This window comes from Lepisosteus platostomus, chromosome 21 (assembly GCF_059453375.1).
Source record: "Lepisosteus platostomus isolate fLepPlt1 chromosome 21, fLepPlt1.hap1, whole genome shotgun sequence".
NCBI classification, from domain to species: Eukaryota; Metazoa; Chordata; class Actinopteri; order Semionotiformes; family Lepisosteidae; genus Lepisosteus; species Lepisosteus platostomus.
In genome coordinates, this window is record NC_142631.1 from 8,798,759 (window position 1) to 8,815,521 (window position 16,763).

General features: G+C 37.5%; 1 protein-coding gene across 3 annotated transcripts in view; it reads right to left on the minus strand.

Moving 5' to 3' along the window:
• The window catches only part of col5a1 (procollagen, type V, alpha 1), a 166,544-nt gene that overhangs the window by 18,867 nt on the left and 130,914 nt on the right, over window positions 1-16,763 (minus strand). For all 3 annotated transcript variants that reach the window (XM_088615466.1, XM_088615467.1, XM_088615465.1), the window contains exons 41-56: window positions 16,458-16,511; window positions 15,324-15,431; window positions 13,936-14,043; window positions 12,714-12,767; window positions 11,727-11,780; window positions 10,333-10,440; window positions 8,066-8,119; window positions 5,949-6,056; window positions 2,151-2,204; window positions 1,781-1,888; window positions 1,201-1,254; window positions 961-1,014; window positions 797-850; window positions 651-704; window positions 177-284; window positions 1-54 (exon numbers count right to left, since the gene is read on the minus strand). In XM_088615466.1, the coding sequence (XP_088471592.1) occupies window positions 1-54; window positions 177-284; window positions 651-704; window positions 797-850; window positions 961-1,014; window positions 1,201-1,254; window positions 1,781-1,888; window positions 2,151-2,204; window positions 5,949-6,056; window positions 8,066-8,119; window positions 10,333-10,440; window positions 11,727-11,780; window positions 12,714-12,767; window positions 13,936-14,043; window positions 15,324-15,431; window positions 16,458-16,511 (1,188 nt within the window). The remainder of the gene's footprint in view (window positions 55-176; window positions 285-650; window positions 705-796; window positions 851-960; window positions 1,015-1,200; window positions 1,255-1,780; window positions 1,889-2,150; window positions 2,205-5,948; window positions 6,057-8,065; window positions 8,120-10,332; window positions 10,441-11,726; window positions 11,781-12,713; window positions 12,768-13,935; window positions 14,044-15,323; window positions 15,432-16,457; window positions 16,512-16,763) is intronic.

Sequence of the window (16,763 nt, forward strand, 5' to 3'; positions counted from 1 at the left end):
CATTGGTCCAGGAGGGCCATCTGGGCCAGGTGAACCTGGCAGACCCTGTTCACCCTACAAACAAAATATAATAGATTTTCCTTTCAGTAATTTTGGATCACCCTAAACCACAATGCCCATCCACCTATAAGAGGTGGCCATTGTCACAAAACATCTCAAATCTTGGATTCACTTACAACTGGACCTGGGATTCCTCTGAGGCCCTCTGGGCCAGGCTTGCCTGGCGCTCCCTGTGGACCAACAGGCCCTGTCTTGCCTTGAGGACCTTCCAAACCTGCTTCACCCTGGGGAAGAAAGACATCGAAGCATTATCTATATTTCTCTACTCCTATAGAAGACGCAGTAGTGAATGCCCATCCACTCCCCTATTAATTCAGTACAAAAGGAATACCACATAGCAATTGCACTGAAAGTTTCCTAATGCAGTTTATTTTTATTACACATTTTCTGAGCCCATTAATGTGGTAGTAGGTGGTAATGTGGTCTCCATTTTGAGCAGTACCATGTAGCCCTCACTTTGCTAGGGGAGAGGAAATATGGTATTCTACTTCAGGAAATTGAGCTAAAAAATGGGTCAAGGATAACAAAGGGGAAGGGCAAACCTTCCGGAGAAATGAGAAAGTGTAAGATGAAAAAATATTTTTTATTACCTTAGCACCTTTTTCTCCTTGCCTTCCTTCTGGACCAGAAGCACCAGGAGGACCCTAAATAGAAGAAAGAAAAGCACAGCATTTGCTTTACACTGTCCATGTCTGAAGATGAGAAAAGATGCACAGAGAAGATGTGGCTAACTCACTCTCTTTCCAGGAGGACCAGAGGGTCCAGACTCTCCAGTAGGCCCAGGAGACCCCTTAGATCAAATGAAACAGCAAACGTAATGATCAGGTAACATGAAACTATGTATTCTGAAGTTTACTGCACATTTCAAAATACAGATTAAAAGTTAAAGGTAAAACTTACAGGTTGGCCAGCCTCTCCATCATCTCCCTTGTCACCAGGTGGGCCATCCTGACCCTGTTTGTAAAAGAAAAAGCAGCCCTTAACACACAACTGTATGAAAATTTAATAGATGTACAATTTCTGTGGGACATTCTTACTACTGCATGATTTGTAAAGTATGTATCATACAGTATGTAGGTATCTCTATTGTTGCTATTAAAGTTTTGGTTAATAATACCAACAAATTCTACATAGACCTACAGGTTGGCCAGGCTCTCCAGGAGGACCAGGATCACCAGGGAAACCAACGGGACCCTGAAAAAAAAAAGAGACGTCAAAATATAATCAACACAGTTTTCATGCCAATCAAACGTATGGAAAATTAATAAGCACCTATTGTGTTTGAAAGTAAATCTGAGTATGAAGAGGTTGAATTCAGGGAAATATTTACATTGTCAATATAATCAAGACAACTGCTTAACCTGCTGGCAGAGGGAGACCTATAGTTAGAAAAAAGGTCAATGAAAACATTTTGGGTCTTGATATGCTTAATTATAAACACCAAATGTATTAAAATGAAAAACAGAGACAAACTAGTATTCCTAGTTGTAACAGTCACATAACATCAATGACAGTCATTTTATTTTTAAAGCATGTACTTTAATATCTGTACCCCTATCCTCCACCGTAAAGTAGTATTTCTGGGTATCACGTGACAGTTCAATTCCTACCAAGACTGTTGTGTTCACATTAATTAATTTAGGCAGACAATCTGTGCAATGTTTATGTCCTGTGTGCACTGGAAAATGAATGGAAAGTGACCTGTTCTATATGTACTTACAGGACTGCCCTTTGGCCCATCATCTCCAGGAGGACCTTTTGGGCCAGGTGGTCCTGCAGAACCTGGCGGGCCAGCTTCTCCTTTCTCTCCTCTCTCACCTCTGGGACCCTAGATTATCCACATGGTTTTTCATCAGACATTAGGACATTACCATTTCATTATCTCACAGCAAAATGTAAATTAATGCATGTGAGGGAAAACCAAAAGACTAAACAAACAATAAAATACTTTCTAGTATAAAATATAATATATATATAAATAAAAAAAAAATTATGATGCTTAGGGTTTCATTGGTTTTCATTTCTATAATTGATTCTAGCAATTTAGTGTTAAAATATGAAGTAGGATACAATATCATGTGTTGACTTACAGGTGGGCCAACATCTCCTTGAAGACCAGGTTCTCCGGTCTCACCAGTTTCACCCTTAGTGACAAATGAACAGAAGGAAAGAAATATTTAAAACAAAAAAAGCCTGCTTGAAACAGAAGAAATACTAGAAACCAGAACTAACCATTGTGGTTTTTTTTTTCCTATGTTATGATGTATTCAAGTGAATGAAGTTAATATGGTATATCTAGATTTTCAGATAGCTTTTCATACAATACTAAATAAAAGGTAATTGTTTTTGTAGTGTTCATGACAAGTGTAGTGACATCCAATGTAATGCATGTCTATCAAATAAAACATGATAGATGGACAGGAAACAGAGTGTATAAATATGGGGGTCAAAGTGAATTAATGAATGGAGTACCAGAGGGTTTTGTATTAGAACCACTGTAAATTTACATAGATTATCTAGATTCTACTATATATTTAATAAACTAGTAAAATTTGAAGATTATACCAAAATTGAGGAATGTCAATCAATAGAAAATTAAAAGACATCTACAAAGACTTATACAAAATTAAAGACTAAACAAACACCTGACACATGATATTTAATGCATGCAAATGTAGTAATTTCATTCAGGAAACTGATGTGAAACACTAAGCCTGAAGAAACTATGAAAAAGAAAACATTTTCATCTTCAATACAATGAGAGGAAGCAATAAAAAGGAATAGAGAATGTTACAGCACATAGTCAAATGTGCATGAATTTCAATCAAAGGATGTTAAGTTAAATTATACAATGCAAAAGAAACTTTGGTCAACATGATACAAATATATTGAGAGGCAATAAAAATGCAACAGATGCTTTTGATTTCAACGTTCATTTCTGGGGTTTTTAACACCACTCAATATATTTATATTTCAGCTCTGGAAGCAAATAGAAGAGATCTATACAGTAAATTGTCTTCATTACTCTGTTCTCCCCCCCCACTAATAGCTGGTGTGTGGTGAGCATTCTGGTACACTAATGCTGCCGTCACATCATCCATGCTGCACATTGGTGGTGGTGGAGGGGAGTCCCCGTTACCTGCGAGGTAAGCGCTTTGAGTGGAGTGTCAAGAAAAATGCTATATAAGTGTAAGCAATTATTATTATTTATAAAACGAGTGGCCACATACTGTATATTCCCAGGATTAATGGAATGTCCTATACTGACAAACATAAACAAGTGAATATTATATATTCCTGAACAAAGAACAGAGGACCTGATGAGGGGACCTGATTCAAGTATTCAAAATCCTCTTAGAAAGAGAGAATTAGGACAAGAGGAAACTACAGGAAAATGGATTTAGAACTAAGACCAGGAGGCTCTTTTTACACTGAACATTGTAGGAGTCTGTAATAAACTACCCAGCCATTTGAAAGCTGTCACCTTGGCTTTGTTCAAGTAGTAGCTGTGATGAAATCCTCTGATTATTGTATTGACTATCAAACACTCAGGTTATAGTGTTTTTTCAGAGCATGCATTAGCCAGGAAATATGGGAACAAATATTAATCAATGTTTGTAATTTCACAATGATTGGTGCTGGAACTTTCTAACCAGATTTTTTATTTCACCTCTTTATGAATAAGGTTCAATCAGTGACAGATCAGATTCTTAGACAATTAGTATTACTTAGCTATTTTATACTTTTTAAAATGTTTTTAAAAGCAAACATTTATAATAAATGCATTATATATAAACCATTAATAAACATATTCATCGGATAAATATATTCATACTGAACTAATTTTAATAGTAATTTTAATTTCCAAATTTCAAAGATATTGCACGCACTTAAAATACAACATTACCCTGAAAGGTGTTACCTTTGTAAGATATACAGTATACAGGGGGTGGACAATATAACGAAAACACCACATGAAAAAGGAGTTAAACTTTGAAGTGACTAAATCACAATGACAAACGCAGCTGCAAAGGTGAGTCATATTAGGTTAATAGTCAATTAGCAGTATCTGTCAGCTATAAAAGAGGTCTAACAATTAGTACTTTGATATGTGAGTTTTCAAAGCAACATGAGGCAACTAACAGAGTTCCAAAGATGCCAAGTAGTCGGTGTCCGAATTGCAGGTGCATTGGTCACAAAAACTGCAAAATTATTTAATGTGTCAAGGGGAACAGTCTAAAAAATAATGACAGTGTATGACAAACATGGACAAACTGCATTGGCAAAGAGGAATAGTGGCCGCAAGTCGAAGATCACCAACAAATGCCACAAAAGTACAGCCTCAAAAATTACCACAGAATTGAATCGGAACCTCTGTGACCCAGTCTCAACAAAAAGTAAATGCTTGTATTCAAGGCCAACGCACAAAGACACATAACCTGGATCACAAGGTTAAAGAGCACAAAACCTGGATCCCTGAGCAATTTGAAAAAACTTATATGGTCTGATGAGTCATCTTTCACCCTATTTCCTACATCTGGACAGGTTTACGTTTGGAGAAAGCCAAAGGATGCCTTCAACCCACAATGTCTGTTGCCAACTGTTAAACAGGGGGATAAGTAATAGTATAGGCAGCCATCTCGCGGGAGTCATTAGGTCCAATGATTGCTCTGCATGGTTGTATAACAGCCAAGGAATATGAGGCCATTTTACACTGTTTCCTCAGGATGTTCCCATATTCCAGGATGATAATGTCCCCATCCACACTGCTAAACAAATTCAAGAGTGGTTTCATGAACACCAGGATGAAGTCAAATACCTTCCATGGCCTCCCCAATCACCAGATCTTAACATCATTGAACCTTTATAGGAAGTTCTGGAGCGCAGAGTGCAAAGTAGATTTCCACCTCTTTCATCCCTCAAAGAATTGGAGGCTTTCCATCTCGAAGAATGGTGTAATATCCCACTACACACAGTTCAGGACTTATATGACATGCAAGAAGGATTGATGTTGTTCTGAAGGCAAAGGGTGGCCCTACTCTTTATTAGGTTCTTGATATTAATATATTGTTAGGTGTTTCCGTTATTCTGTCCACCCCCTGTAAGTCCATTTAATTTGTCGAAGGTTAGGTACAGTAGCTACGATATATCACACTAATGAGCTCAAATAATAGGGAAACAGCTATTTCTTGTACCTTTTTGAAAATTACCATTATGCATTATTCATATAGCATATGATGACGATTTATAGAAGACAATGCCTTTTTTTGAAAAAGCAACTGCTCTGTGGAAATAGAGATGGAAATCCCAGATGGGTCCTGCAGCTCTCAACATTTCAGTTTACAAAAATACATAATGACATTACTAATTTTCATGCCTTAAAAAGGTATACCTTTCATGTTTGCTGTTTATAAACTCCAATGGAAATGGCTTTGAGATCAAATTATATAAAAAATACAAAAAGGTATGCAGAAAACTCTTGTTCTAGACAGAAATGAACTCCTGGGGGATGTTTAATGCTGAAAGAAAATACTGTCAACTGAAAGTGTACATATCATACAGACATCTAAGGAACTGTATTAAATGACACTCAGCAAATAAAAAACACAAAAATCAAAGAAATATTGTAAAACAAACTTATACTAAAACTAACAGCTGGTTAATGGCTCAATGTTTACAATGTCTGAGTGGTAGCCATCCTTCTCCCTCTAGGTCACTGTTTTTTTATTAAATTTAAAAAAAAGTAATGATTAACATGCAAAGTGTATTTATGTAGGATGTGTTCATATTAATCCTAAATATAATAAATACAACAGAGTTTAAAGAAATAGCTAACATAACCGGAGATAAGAAATGGTTTTTTTTAATAGGGGGGGGGGGTTCCTCACCTTCTCACCAACAGCTCCAGGGTTCCCAATTCCACCAGGGGGTCCTTGTGGGCCATCTGCTCCTGGTGGACCTGAGGGCCCTCTGGGACCTGGAGGACCAGGGGGGCCCTTGAATGAAAAGGATATGCAGTGAGTAAATCAGAATATGTAAGATAATGTGTTCAGAGCTTGAATTCCAGAGAAAATCAGTTAGCACTGTGATTTGACAGTTATATACAGTGCCTTGCGAAAGTATTCGGCCCCCTTGAACTTTTCAACCTTTTGCCACATTTCAGGCTTCAAACATAAAGATATAAATTTTTTATTTTATGTGAAGAATCACCAACAAGTGGGACACAATTGTGAAGTGGAACGAAATCTATTGGATTTTTGAAACTTTTTTAACTAATAAAAAAATGAAAAGTGGGGCGTGCAAAAGTATTCGGCCCCTTTACTTTCAGTGCAGCAAACTCACTCCAGAAGTTCAGCGAGGATCTCTGAATGATCCAATTTTGTCCTAAATGACTGATGGTGATAAATAGAATCCACCTGTGTGTAATCAAGTCTCTGTATAAATGCACCTGCTCTGTGATAGTCTCAAGGTTCTGTTGAAAGCGCAGAGAGCATCATGAAGACCAAGGAACACACCAGGCAGGTCCGTAATACTGTTGTGGAGAAGTTTAAAGCCGGATTTGGATACAAAAAGATTTCCCAAGCTTCAAACATCCCAAGGAGCACTGTGCAAGCGATCATCTTGAAATGGAAGGAGTATCAGACCACTGCAAATCTACCAAGACCTGGCCGTCCCTCTAAACTTTCAGCTCAGACAAGGAGAAGACTGATCAGAGATGCAGCCAAGAGGCCCATGATCACTCTGGATGAACTGCAGAGAACTACAGCTGAGGTGGGAGAGTCTGTCCATAGGACAACAATCAGTCTTACACTGCACAAATCTGGCCTTTATGGAAGAGTGGCAAGAAGAAAGCCATTTCTCAAAGATATCCATAAAAAGTCTCGTCTAAAGTTTGCCACAAGCCACCTGGGAGACACCCCAAACACGTGGAAGAAGGTGCTCTGGTCAGATGAAACCACAATCGAACTTTTTGGCCACAATGCAAAACGATATGTTTGGCGTAAAAGCAACACAGCTCATCACCCTCAACACACCATCCCCACTGTCAAACATGGTGGTGGCAGCATCATGGTTTGGGCCTGCTTTTCTTCAGCAGGGACAGGGAAGATGGTTAAAATTGAGGGGAAGATGGATGCAGCCAAATACAGGACCATTCTGGATGAAAACCTGTTGGAGTCTGCAAAAGACCTGAAACTGGGACGGAGATTTATCTTCCAACAAGACAATGATCCCAAACATACAGCAAAATCTACAAAGGAATGGTTCACAAATAAACGTATCCAGGTGTTTGAATGGCCAAGTCAAAGTCCAGACCTGAATCCAATCGAGAATCTGTGGAAAGAGCTGAAAACTGCTGTTCACAAACGCTCTCCATCCAACCTCACTGAGCTCGAGCTGTTTTGCAAGGAAGAATGGGCAAGAATTTCAGTCTCTCGATGTGCAAAACTGATAGAGACATACCCCAAGCGACTTGCAGCTGTAATCGCAGCAAAAGGTGGCTCTACAAAGTATTAACGCAAGGGGGCCGAATAATTTTGCACGCCCCACTTTTCATTTTTTTATTAGTTAAAAAAGTTTCAAAAATCCACTAGATTTCGTTCCACTTCACAATTGTGTCCCACTTGTTGGTGATTCTTCACATAAAATAAAAAATTTATATCTTTATGTTTGAAGCCTGAAATGTGGCAAAAGGTTGAAAAGTTCAAGGGGGCCGAATACTTTCGCAAGGCACTGTATATCTCATATTTGAGCTCCATGAATCCATATTTAGACTGACATTGCAGCTTGATGGTAGCAGGATTGCTGGAACTAGAGACTAGGGGTGGAGTCTAACAAAGAAAATGGTAACCACCACAAAAAGAAGTTAAGTTGAAATCATCTCCATTTCCTTGGTGAAATATTCCTTTCAAAGTTAAAATTAGGGTTTTTAACAACACGTTTTAGCAACAGAAAGGACTTGTACGAAATGGAAAAAAAAGGTGTGAAAGGGCAAAGCGTGGCTTACCATCTGACCCACATCTCCTGTTTCACCTTTTTCACCCGGTGGACCTGGCAGTCCCTGAAATATTAGGAGGAAGATACTATTATTCAAGTGCATAACTCCTTATATAGCCATCTCTTTTACTAGCTATGTGAAACTAAATACAGTAGCAGCCGTGTACATTGACGTGGTCATAGGACGTGGTACATTGTGCATTCTTTTAACAGATTTTTAATAGATCCAAAAAAATTAGTTGAGCAGCAGAAGACTCTGAATTGTGTGATGTATTAATTAAGTCTGTAAAATTAGGCAGTATGTTTGAATACTTTTATGACCAAATTACTGTGAAAAAAATTCATAGAAAAGGTAGGAATGATAAAACAGCATAACTGAAAGAATGAAAATACCTTTACATATCTGATTATGACACAATATCCTATAACCCTAAGTTTAAAAAATTTACAGTAGATAATAATTCTGTCTTAATTCTGTCTTAAGCATACAGAAGCCTCCACATTGATGTTTCTTATGTTCCAAATACAGTTATTTTATGAATGGTAATTAGAAGTCGAAAAGGTAAAGCATAAATATCTTACTTATATGGCAGGTACACCTTTAATATTTTAATAGAATAAAAAAGTTAAATAATTGTATACACTGAAAAATGTATAAATAAAACGTGTCAAAAACAATTACATATATTTATAAGATTATTCAGTATTTTGTGAACCATCCTTTAACTTTGATAGCATAAGAACAGAAGCAAGGTTACAAATGAGAGAAGGCCACTTGGTCCATCTAAACCATCTGAAGACCCCATCCACCTTTTTATTGGAAGAAACCAAAGTACTGGTTTAAATATAGCGTATTCCCAACCTCCACAAACCTTTGTATTTCAATGCTAATTCTGAATAAGTACATTGGGTTGACTTTGTTGATGCCTTCAAGGATTTTAATTCCTTTCAATTTTCTCTGTTCAAGATACATACAGGTTTATTTCTTTTACCCTGTCAGTATCATCCATTCCTTTAGGCCAGAGAATGTATCTGTTTGGTCTTCTTAAGAAAATGTGCTTTCTGTCTACCCATTTCTGTCTACCTTTAATGGTGCTCCTTAATGGTTTGAAGGAATGACAGCAACCAAAGTGTCTTTAACCTCAGCAGCTCTAACTTGAAACCCGCCTTGACGTGTGTTGCTAAACAGTTATAAATACATACCTTAGTAAGCCCCCTTCTCATTCCACTTGACTTTTTCCACCCCTCCTTCACATTTTCACTTTTGCAGGAACACCTTTGTTAACTTTTTCCAACTCATAACATCAACTAATCAAGAACATTGATTGCGATATTAATCTCTTAGTTATTGAGACTGACGCATGCTTTACATATTTTTTTAGTAAATTCCATTAATGACAAAGCTTTTTAACAGGAGCCACCAGCACCTGGTTATCCATCTGTTCTTCCATTCTACCTAGGAGAGCAGGATTAGAGGATGCATACTAACTAATGTAGTACAAGAGTAAGCGTAGTAAGCAGAACAGACTTATTTATATTCTGAATAGAAGAGATATTCATCTTGTGATTCATCATTTTGTACTATAATGCTCCCGTTGAGACTGTCCAATACCCTAGTTTGTGTTTCATCCAACCACATCATATGGTTTCATTTGAGTTAACTGGTGATTGTTTTGGCAGATTTACATCTTTGGTTTTATGTTGCCATTGTCACATACTCAAGATCATTATGTGACATCAGCTTCAGATACCACTGAAATATGCATTACTCCTTCTCCTTTCATAGGGCTTGGTGTGGTGGATCTGTGGCTAAGGATCTGCGCCTGTGGCTGGAAAGTTGCTGGTTCATATCCCATGGTTGGCAGAGAAATCCTACTCTATTGGGTCCCTGAGGAAGGCCCTTCACCCCTACTGCTCCAGGGGTGCTGTATAAAATGGCTGACCCTGTGCTCTGACCCCAGGCCTCTCTCCCTATCTGTGTGTCTCATGGAGAGCAAGTTGGGATATGTAAAAAGACAAATTCCTAATGCAAGAAATTGTATATGGTCGATAAAGTGATCTGATCTTATATATATTTATCACATTTTAAATGACTAAATTTTGAAAAATGACAACTGTTTTTATCCTTAATCAAATTTAAGCTACATTTCATCAAGAATATGAATATGTTGCAAGGTAATAATAGTGATAATTTTAAAAATACACCCTATACAACATGTCTTGTGTTGTCAACAAATGGATAGTCGTGGCAACAAAGTCTTTGAAATTAGACATTACCTGCAAACCAACTGGACCAGGAGGTCCAGGAAATCCTCTTGGACCTTCATCACCTTTCTGACCAAAGAGACCCTGCTGTCCACGAGGGCCGGGCTCTCCATCAGCACCCTGTCACAGCACAAACAGCATCACTTAGCACTCTATTTGTAAATCAGCCAAAATCATGAATGCACATACAGTATCTTTTAACTTCTTCAAAACCCACCCTAGAGTTCTCACAATGACTCAAGAATAGAACTGTAAGACTTTCCAGCAGTTTCCCTTGACAACAGGCAATAGCTGTGTCCTCCCTACTGAAACCAACAAATCTTTCAACATATCGTAAAAACTAAGAGTTTGTCAACCTAATTTGGTTTAGCAATGTGTCATAGTTTGGTTTAGCATACTGTTTATTTCACTTAATTTTAATGTTTTTAGCTTTAGCTTTCAACATCCACATCTGTATATATATAGTAGGCTTACATGATGAATATATGAAAAAAACCAAAATTGTTCTACATGTTAAGGGATTCCATCAAAGTGTCAAGATCAGTAAGATTTCAGAATCTCCAAAACCAAGAAATTACACTGTCATACTCACACTCTTTTAGCCATGTGCTTTACCTTAAAGCATCCATTAATAGAGGGCCTAGGCTATATTAATGTATAGTTAATAGTATTAACAAAAGCATCTGATATGCACATATAAAGTAATAATAATAATAATAATAATTGCTTACACTTATATAGCGCTTTTCTGGACACTCCACTCAAAGCGCTTTACAGGTAATGGGGACTCCCCTCCACCACCACCAATGTGCAGCATCCACCTGGATGATGCGACGGCAGCCATAGTGCGCCAGAACGCTCACCACACATCAGCTATCAGTGGGGAGGAGAGCAGAGTAATGTAGCCAATTCATAGAGGGGGATTATTAGGAGGCCATGATTAGTAAGGGCCAATTGGAAATTTGGCCAGGACACCGGGGTTACACCCCTACTCTTTTCAAGAAGCGCCCTGGGATTTTTAATGACCACAGAGAGTCAGGACCTCGGTTTTACGTCTCATCCGAAGGACGGCGCCTGTTTACAGTATAGTGTCCCCGTCACTATACTGGGGCATTAGGACCCACATGGACCGCAGGGTGAGCGCCCCCCGCTGGCCCCATTAACACCTCTTCCAGCAGCAACCTTAGTTTTTCCCAGGAGGTCTCCCATCCAGGTACTGACCAGGCTCACACCTGCTTAGCTTCAGTGGGTTGCCAGTTGTGAGTTGCAGGGTGATATGGCTGCTGGCTTGTATCCCATTGGATACAAACCAAAGTCTGGTTTGTATCCCATTAAAAAGCATGTGTGTCAAATGAATGCAGATTAAGGAGCTGGTGAATGAAAGAAAAATACATCCAGATACTCACAGCTGGACCAGGCTGTCCAATTGGCCCTTGAGGACCAGTGGGACCGGGTGGGCCCTAGAGAAACAAAGTAGTGAACATTAGCATTCTGGATAGCTGCTAAAATGAGCAATGACCATAAAAAGTAACCATAATTATTACAGCAGGGGCCTAATTTTTATGGAGATACCTCCATTAAAGTGTGTGGCTATATAAAAATGATACCAAAAGTGGATAAATCTCCTTTTTATATTATCAACTTATTAACGAGTACAGTTCTCCGCATCACTATGAGAATGGATTAAACCTCTATAAAGGTTTTGGTAGGACAACCATTTTAGTCATTATTACAAACATTTGAATTTACTGTATATTGTATATATGTTGTAAAATAGGATTGATGGCCCAATTGTGTGATTGTTCTAAGAGTTGTAGCCAGAAAAAACAGTTATAAAAACGCAATGTTGTCAACTCTTTAATGGATATCATCACTTATTGTGTTAGGTATAATAGTATTTATTGATCCTTATGTATTGAGCACATTTCCACAATAGTTGACATTATTTTCCACCAATCTTTCATAGTGTACATATGATTTGTTCACATGCTTTAATCACACATTAATTTTAGTGTATAACTTCCCAATCTGGACTTGCCAGTTTTCTTATCTTTAAAACTATCCCGTCTTTAATCTTCTAAATCATCCATCTTTAAATTTAATTTTTTACATCTTTTTGCCTGACATTTGTAGCTGTCCAAATGGAGAGAATAAGGACAGACAATCTCCTCTGACAATCTTTTTAAGCCATGTATCCTTTGACACATTAAACATTTTCACAGATATTTAAAAGGTTCTGTGCTTACTGTAAGGGAAGCATGTCCCTCACTAATGACACCATGAGCCAACAGAGGTCGCTGTATCACTAGCAGCTGAAACAGCGCAAATAGACTAATACCTTACTAAAAGCCAATTGTACACAACCTCTTTGTTAAGAAAAGCAAAAATCTCACATGTTCTCCTTTATCTCCTTTGCTTCCTTTCTGGCCTGGCTCACCAATTTCACCCTAGTAGAAGAAAACCAGAAGTTTAATAAAACACATGAATAATTAATCTCAATATTTCATATTGTCTACTTTATACACCACACAGACTTGACTGTTTTCTCTGCATGACAAACAAATGTGGGCAGTGTGTTTTTTTTCTTTGCCAGATCTGAGGATCACAGGGGACTCGTGCTGTGATATTTGGCACTTGTCTGCAGTTTACATTTCCGAGTAAGCAGATGTCACCATCTGCATTGATGTCTGTTACCACAAATCAAATGGATGAGCTAAACTTTTCCTGAGCTTTTGGTGCAGGAAAGGGGATTATGTGCTTATCAACAGTCAAGCAAGTGTGTAGCATCACCTACTTTACATTACAGGTAAAGTTTATTTTATCCCTTTTTTATATAACCAATTGTCTAATGGTGCTTTCCTTTTGATAACTGATGTGATTTATAATGCTGCAGTTTAGTAAAAAAATAAAAAAATACTAAATACGGTTACATTCTATTGTAGATATTTGGTACTCCCTTATGTTTCATTAAATGTATTTCTAAATCTATGACCTGACAAATGCTTGGGTTTAGGGGATTAGAATAGAAAAAAAAAACAATTAACTGCTGCATTTGTAACACCTATATCTGGTTGCTGTACTGCCTCCTGCCCAGCACCACTAACCCTGTTTACTATTTAATCTATTCAGAAACAACAGCACAACTACAATGCAAGTTTAAACAACCAAGTACAAATTCCTTGTGGAAAACATACAGTACTACTTTGATCTCTATCAGATATACAAGTATTCTATGGACTTCCATGAATGAATTCAAGTCAGCCTGCAGCACAAAGAAGCTCAATCAGTACAAATAACAAACCTGAGTTATTTGATGACAAACTGAAAATAATTTATAGTATACTGTATATAGCAATGTGAAATCTGAAAACCTTTCATTAAACTGTTTTTTTTTCTCAATAATAATAGCTTTAATACTATAATTATTATCAAACCACACATCACTTTTATTATCTTCAGGTAAGGCTTCTCCAGTCTTAATAAAAGTATTGGTATATTCTAACCTTTATATTGGAAGATTTATATACACAAATAAAAAGAAACAGCTACATCTATCAGAAATTATTTTTGCAGTATACAGTAAGTGCCCTGTTTGGTGCCCTGTCATTTCCTCACTTTGTCCCCGTCCTCTCCAGGTGGTCCCAGTGGTCCGGCTGGTCCTGGTAGGCCCACTGGACCCTGAATGCCATCTCTTCCAGCTGGGCCCTGTGGACCTTTCTCTCCCTGGAATACAAGAGAGGAGAGCATGTTTCTTTCTGATGAGAGAAAGAATCTCTCTTGCTGACTTTGTTGTTTTACAGTGCGTCTCATTTACTACAGGAGGAAAACATTAGCAAATACCAGGAGAGATTTCTCATGAAAATGTCAGTAGTAAATGTGGAAAAACTACATTTTCAAACTACAGTAAAATTATGATATTGGAAATCATAATGTAAAACTTTTTTTTACATACATCACAGCTCTCAATCTAACCCCAAGAGCACAAGTGATAGAACAAATGAAAATCGAATCGTTGTGCTTGCTTCTCTACCTGCTGTTGTCAGAACTTATTTAAAAAAACGGATTAACGGATATCAATTTAAACAAAATAGCAGTTTCAAGGAAAACTGACTACAGGCAAGAGAAAATAACTTGCACATATAAATAACTGATACATATAAATGTGACAGATACATTTTACACTCTGCTGTGATTTCTTATTTTGTGGCTTTTACATAATGATATATATATTTATTCTGTTTATTTTGTAACTTAACCACATGGATATTTCAACAAGTGAATAAGAATATCACATTGGTTTGTCATCTTATTCCACCTTAAAGATTGTTCTTTCTTTTATCTCCCTCAGCGTGAACAGAGCACCCTTCACTGGCATTTGACACATTAGTTTATGATATTATGTATGATATTTTGACTGTTCTCTGCTGAAGCTGCAATAGAGACTTGATATTGCTTTTGATTATCTCATTGAGTGAGATAATTATAAGAAATAGTTTGCAAAGGCAAACAAACGAATTACAACTTGATTCATGGTGGCATTATAATTCTTAGTGCAAATAACAGGTACACATAACAGGTACAGTTTTAATATTCTCCTATTTGCATGATAAATCTCAACCAAAGCAAAAATATTTAACTGTAATTCTATTTATTTTAAATGTTTAATCATATTTAAATGTCAGAGCTTTGTCAAGTCTTTGTTACCAGAAATAAAACTGGGAAAGCCCACACCAAATAACTACAATACAAGAATAAGAACACATGATTCATAATACAAGAATAAAATGTTAAGAGAGCATCCTAATCAACCTCTAGAAAACTGTAATTTTAATGTATCAAATAAGCTGTATTTAACAGTGACAAGAAAAATTAAATATTGTTGAGAAAAGATGAAGTTAGAAAGCCCAGATCTTCATAGACAATGCATCTAAATCTAGCATCTGAAATAGATTTTAAATACAAAGGATTTCATTTTAATGTCAGCTTAAGAATGCCTTTCATACCGGTGCTCCTTTTTCTCCTGCTGGGCCTGGGGGTCCCTGAGGTCCAGGTCGTCCTGGAAGTCCAGTTGGACCAGCAGGGCCAGCTGGCCCTCTTTCTCCAGGAGAACCCTATGAATAGAAATGTACAGTATGTCAGACAAACACTGGGACAGGCTAGTATTTCCATTTCAACCTCCAGTCTTTTAGTTATCATCTGCTTTCATTTACAAATGTAAAACCTATCAAATTAAAATGAAAAAATTCAAATCAATAATAATATTTATTTGTGATTTCTGCATTTTTTTATATGTGCATTTTCCAACCCAAAACAAATTTAATAATAATAATTCCTTACACTTATATAGTGCTTTTTGTGACACTCCGCTGAAAGCACTTTACAGGTAATGGGGACTTTACCTCCACCATGTGCAGCACCCACCTGGATGATGTGATGGCAGCCATAGTGCACAAGTACACTCACCACACATCAGCTATCAGTGGGGAGCAGAACAGAGTGATGAAGCCAATTCATAGATGGGGATTACTAGGAGGCCAACATTGGTAAAGGCCAATGTGAAATTAGGCCAGGACACTGGGGGGCTCCTACACTTTTCGAGAAATACCCTGGGATTTCTACAGGCCACAGAGAGTCAGGACCTCAGTATTACATCCCATCCAAAGCACAGTGCCTTTTTTACAGTATAGTGTCCCTGTCACTATACTTGGGCATTAAAACACACACAGACCACAAGGTGAGCGCCCCTAACTGCCCCCACGAACACCTCTTCCAGCAGCAACCTTCTGGTCTCCCATCCAGGTACTGCCCAGGCTCACACCTGTTAAGCTTCTGTAGTTTGTCAGGTGTGTATTGTAAATTTCATATAAGACTTTAAGTTCTTAAAAGCATTTATTCTGGATTCCTCAGTGGTATTCCCTGATTTCACTCTTTTTTTTATTTCTATCAACAATTTAGATTTTTGTTAATTTATCATACATATCCATCCAGTAACTGCCAGAGGGTCACAGTGGTTCAAAATCTACCAAAGCCGGGGTGGGATGCCAATTCATCGAAGGGCACAAAATGACAATTTCCCAAAACACACTGTTAAAAACTTGAATATTCCTTTAACAAGAATGTGTATCTGCAGTACTTACTGCTGGACCTGGTGGACCATTGGGGCCTTCATTGCCTTTCAAACCAGGAGCACCCTGCAAAGAAGAAAATATACCTTGAAAACCAACAGGATTTTCAAAGCAGCCACTGCTACATGAAGAATAATGTCTCTTTAAAGTGAATGAATTCAAACATCCATCTGCATAAAAAAGAACTTTAATTATCCCAAACATACACTTAATACATACATAGTACAAAAAACTTGGGGTGTGCAAATGAATTTATTTACCACTAGGAGAGAAAGGATTAAGAATTTAAGTGTTGTTGTAAAGTGAGCACAAAATGGA